General features: G+C 48.3%; 1 protein-coding gene across 1 annotated transcript; it reads right to left on the bottom strand.

Annotated features, from left to right (window-relative positions):
- Positions 1–1,347: 1,347 nt before the first annotated feature.
- FJX1 (four-jointed box kinase 1) lies at positions 1,348–3,606 on the bottom strand. Its single transcript, XM_073541817.1, has one exon. The coding sequence runs from the start codon at positions 3,145–3,147 to the stop codon at positions 1,933–1,935; it is 1,215 nt and encodes a 404-aa protein (XP_073397918.1). The 5' UTR covers positions 3,148–3,606; the 3' UTR covers positions 1,348–1,932.
- Positions 3,607–5,205: the final 1,599 nt, after the last annotated feature.

Here is a 5,205-nt window from a genome sequence, read left to right as displayed (position 1 = left end):
TTTCTTTACAAAATCCGCAGAGACAAAAAACTATGTGTGTACATACCCTTAGGGGTGAGGAATAATTTGTGATTTTGAAAATAACTCTTTAATAGTACATAGTGCCCCATTCCTGATCTATTAGCCATTGGTCAGAGCAGCTCCGGAGGACTCCACATATCAGAGCACCACAAGGTCAGGCCATTGATTTTAATGACGTCGGCGGTGTAATGCCTCATTTCACCTGCGGAGGCACTGCAGGGATATCAAACTAGTGTTTACAGCTGATCGCCGGTGATCCCAGCAGCATGGCATTCTGAGAGAACCGCTCAGGACCGCTCTTATTACTATACTACTATATGTTTGCAACCAATCATACAGGATCCGTCGGCAATAAGAGGTTCACTTTCTTACCCAGAGCTGTAATCCGGTTGCTGCAGGTCACAGCGCGGACTCTGCAGAAAGTAAAGGTCATGCTGAAAAAACCAATCGGTCCTTTCATTTTTTTTTTTTTTTTGCATCTGATAAGCTTAAACTTTATAAATGTGTCAGGATTTAAGGTGGATTAGGAGAGAACTCTCTGGCGGTCATGACAGAATAGGAGAAGTTCTGAGGAGGCGGTGGGCGCTGGCGGAGGGGAGGGGGAGTCTGATTTCACAAAATGTGGGTCTTTGATGTGGAAAATCCCTGCCGGAGCGGTGACCGAGTTCTTTATGATCAGATGGCATAAAATGAATTATTGCAATGCACAAACGATATATATATGCAGACGGGACCGACGTGGGCCCCGCGACCACCCTCCAGTGCATTCCAATTCCCAGCGCATGTTACGCCTTGCTGCAGCACATTGCCTGCGTTCACACGTTGCTTTTTTTTTTTTTAATTGCAGCAAACCAATGAATGCAGGGGAACAAAAAAAACCTCAACGTGTGAATGCACCTTAACGATCCAATCTAGTCGGCTTTACGTGGGGCTGTACGGTGCCAGGGTCTAAGCAGAAACTGGGCCTATAATTTGCCCATACAGTGGGCCGCACTCCAATAGCCATTGTTTATGGAGGAAACCAATATGATTAATATATTGATACTGCAGATTTATTCTTATTCTTTACTGCAAATATCACGTAAAAATAAATAAATAAAATGACAGATGTAGCAGAGCCGAACCTTCACAGGAGAGAACGTCGCCACATCTGTAGGAGAAAATAACGCAGGATGTTTCCCCGCAGCTCTAAATCCGAGAGCTAAAAAAACACCAACCGTGATGTGTTCACGAGGGTCAACATTTTACCCCTGTGACCAACTTAACTCTGCTACATCCAGACCGAATCGACGGTAATTTCTTATTGAAAAGCAAAAAAAAAAGAGCTGGCTTTATAAGAGAATTTATTTGGTCCCTGGTTTCTTCCTCAGCTGTTGGGGGGATAAGACCCATTCCCCGCCTATGCACAGCGCCGGCCCCCACCTTCCCGGGGAAGGGGGGTCACACACCTAATACAAAAGTTTCATTATTAATAACATTCAGAAATACATTTGTAAATACCTGGAGAGGAACTGACATCATTGCTTAGAGGGAAGGGTGACGTCAGCTATTGCTCTCTGTTATCAGCCTGGGTTAAGTTTGGTGGCAGCCATCCTAGACCATTGTGAAGGTTATTATCTATAGGTTTTAGTCCCTGAAATGTTAGAAATATCATTTTCATCCCTGTGGATAGAACAGTGGCCTCCAACCGGTGGACTCCAGCTGGTGCAAAACTACTACACCCACCAGGCGGTTGAGTGAGCGCCACCGGTTGGAGAGCACTGACCTCGAATCAGTAGTATTTTCCCTGTCTGAAGAACAGACCATAACCTGCACCCAAAGACCCTTTGGCTCCCTCCATTTGTGCCCGGCGTAGGTGCCTGGTCCATGGCAAACGGAATCTGGCTCGTTCAGATGCCAGTTATCCCTTTATCAGCTATACTTGCCTTGGCAGGTCTGTACATGTCTATAAATTACCCCCACCCTGTCCTGTAAGATCTGCGCCTCTTGGTCGGTAAGCATGCCCAGATCCGCAGCCAAGGGCTCCCTGGCCGCGTAAAGTGCGTGGAGCTCCTCTGCCGCCTTCCGCGATAAGTACAGTTCCCGTAATCGCCGGACCACGCCCCTGCGGAACAGGCATAGAGTGCTTAGGAGCTGCCCATTGTACTTGTCCCAGGTGTCCCGCAGCCGATATCCATGGACCAATCCGGCCTCGTTATCCAGTAGCACAAGGGTCCCATCCGGGGTGCGGTGTAGATTGTTCGTGCCTCGCAACATGACGCGTGGATCCCACTGGAGACTGAAAAGGTTGCTCACCAGTCTGTCAAAGTTGGCGGTCAGATAGTCAAAGAGGATGAGATCCCCCCATTGTGCCAGCTCCACCACCCCCGAGTGACCTGAGCGCAGTTCCTCACGCAAAGGGAACAATTTGCCATCCTCGGCGCGAAGGGCTAGAGGTGGCAAAACCGAACTCAGATTGTAAAGCCATGGGGTGATAGTGACCAACGACCCTGGCGTCCATCCCGTGCCCCCCAGTTCAGCATGTACTTGTGCCCACTGAGAGCCACTTACTTTGGAAAGGACGCAGGGTGGCACGGTGTGCAGTCCCAGGAGGCGAGAAAGGTAGAATGAGAGGACCTCTCCCTGGATCTGCTCCGGGTTAATCCCATAACGTACACATGCCCGACTGCCATCGGATAGGGTCACCAGTCTGTTAGTGCTGCGCCCACAGCCCTTCTCCATGGACACGACGCTCGCTGTCCGGGCAAACTCCTGCCAGTGTAAAGTGTACTCATCGGTGAAGCCCTGGGGCAGTGCCCTCTCCAGTGTCCGAGTCCAGAAGATTCCCTGATCCAGGGAATGAAAGGTCTGGGAGTGGTTCCACGCATGAGTGGTGCCCACCGGGTGCCCATAGGCAGTAGTGCTATTTTCTGATTCAGATGGGAGACCCTCAGTTGCCGGGGGTGTCTGCGGAGAAAGTGCAGGGAGGCGCAAAGCCCGGGGCGCTCTTTGGGGGAGATATCCAGGGTGATCAGTCGGGTGAGAGTCTTTCCATACCCAGAAAATGCCCCCCACCAGAAGGAGGGCTCCGGATATGATCAGTGCCTCGGCCGCTTTCATCCTATTCACAGAGCTGGGAACATCCATGGGGACCCTCAGGGTGCAGCGCAATCACTCGCCGGGTGCATCCTATTAATCTCTGTCTGGTTTTCTCCGGGCACATCCCAAGGGTTCGGTCCTTTCCCCCTTTAGCAGGCACATTGTGTGTTTGCCCAGCTGGTCATGTCCTGGATTAAAGTGCCGGAGACCCCACAGGGGGCACATTGCTGTATGAAGAACTGGCACACAACTCCTGGCATCTCATTGTGTCCTGTGCATGGCACATGCTGGGGGGCTTTGTCTTCAGCAGATGAGACCCTTCATGACAATCAGGGTCTCCCAGTTCCTAGAAAGTTGCAGTTAGCCCCTTGTATTAAGCATGAGACCAAGCAAACCCTTGTGGGGGGGCATGCGGAGAGTGGGCAGGGATCTCTGGGGGGCTCAGCCTGCAGCCCCTCTGCCTCTCTCCCTCTTATCTGTTGTGAGAAGCATTAGGCTTTGCATCTTCCAGATGAAGAAGAGAATATTCCCACACCCTCCCCAGCCCACTCCTGACCCAGCAGCTCCTCCTCCTCTTAAAGGGGCAGGCAGCTAAATCTGTGACATCTTTTAAAGGATTCCAGATGCAAGAAGAAGGGGGATTCTTTCTATTCACAGCTTGAGCTGTTGCAACATTTCGGAATTAACTCCACCATATGGCGCTATCGTGTGTCATTTAACCCTTTTTAGGTTGAGATCATAGACAGAAAAGGGGCCCCTGTGCAAAAACAATATATGGTCCCATGAGCTCTTAAAAATGCAAAAGAATTACACCTGCTTTGGAGGTAGAAATGGGCCCCCCCTTACCTTTTGGGCCTTTGTGTGGACGCACGGGTTGCACCAATGATATGTCTGACCCCGGGTTGAGATATTGCACTAAACTTCCCTGCAGTCCTATGCAATAAAATAAAAATAAATAAAAATTAGGATAATACATTGCAAATATGAAATTGTGATTCTGCTCTGTTACATTATAACAGCCGAGCGTATGTCTACAAATATTACAAATATTTATCTTCAAAGCAAAATATTTATATTTATTGTATCTTTTCTTCAATTAGGGAGCAAAGGGTTAATGCAACATAAGCATTCCCCCCCCCCCCATTATTAATTCACAGCCTCAGCACATTGTCCTGCAGCCCACCTGCTCAGACAGGGGTAAGGTCATCCATGCAGGGTCTCCATTCTCCCCTCCTTGGATCTCCTAATTAGGATCTATTGCTGCTACTGTATCAAACTGGCCACAGAGAGCAGGACAGGAGCTCCCCCTAGAGGATGTATAGTGGAATTGCAGTTTTCTATTACTGTCCTGTTCAGCTAGGAAATTATTTTTTTTTCCCCCAAGTATTTCTGGTCTTTACTGCTCATCTAAAATAGTATTCCACATGGGTGTGACAGCTGCCACATCCGTTCCCTAGAAAGGTCACATTCTGCACCTTTTTTCACTTTTACTATATAGAGAAATTTGTGCAGACGTTATTAGGTTATCGGCGCCTTTAAGAAATTAAAGGGATTTACCATATTTGCATAAATAAAGGATATTCACTGCATAATAAAATAACATTCAATTTCTTACCGTGTCTTGCAGTGCAATTCTTGATTCATTTCAAGATCTCCGCTTGAGGCCAGTGGATGGGAACGCTCGTTGATGGGATCGGGAGCACGAAAACTGATCCTGATTATGTCTAAATGAAATATAGTAGGGGCGTATAGGGAGCTATGGCGGTATAGGGTACCAGAAGTGTTGTCATAGGGACGCAGGATGAATAGAGCTGCAGGCTTCAGATCTGTAGATTCTGGTATTGATAGGAGGAAATTAAAGGAGGCCCCCAAAAAATCATATTAAACGAGCTGTGCGCTGATTTAGGGGACGTATCGCTTATAAAAAATCCTACCAACACCGCACATTTTAGGAAAATGAGGAAGGTTTGGTGCAGTATTGTTGTAGTATCATTGGTGCATCCCGGGGGTCCATTTCCACCTCCAAAACATGTGGAATTGTGCATTATGAGGAGCTATTAGAGTGCAAGGGTCCACATACTGTTCTTGGACAGGGGCCCTTTCCTG

Source organism: Dendrobates tinctorius, unplaced genomic scaffold, assembly GCF_039654945.1.
Source record: "Dendrobates tinctorius isolate UK_male_01 unplaced genomic scaffold, ASM3965494v1 ptg000124l, whole genome shotgun sequence".
Taxonomy (NCBI): Eukaryota; Metazoa; Chordata; class Amphibia; order Anura; family Dendrobatidae; genus Dendrobates; species Dendrobates tinctorius.
Note: the sequence above shows the minus strand (reverse complement) of the source record. Positions and strands in the feature narration are given on the sequence as shown.

What these genes read in the sequence shown, in the direction of transcription:
- FJX1 (XM_073541817.1), bottom strand. Translation starts at nt 3,147, where the DNA reads ATGGATGTTCCCAGCTCTGTGAATAGGATGAAAGCGGCCGAGGCACTG.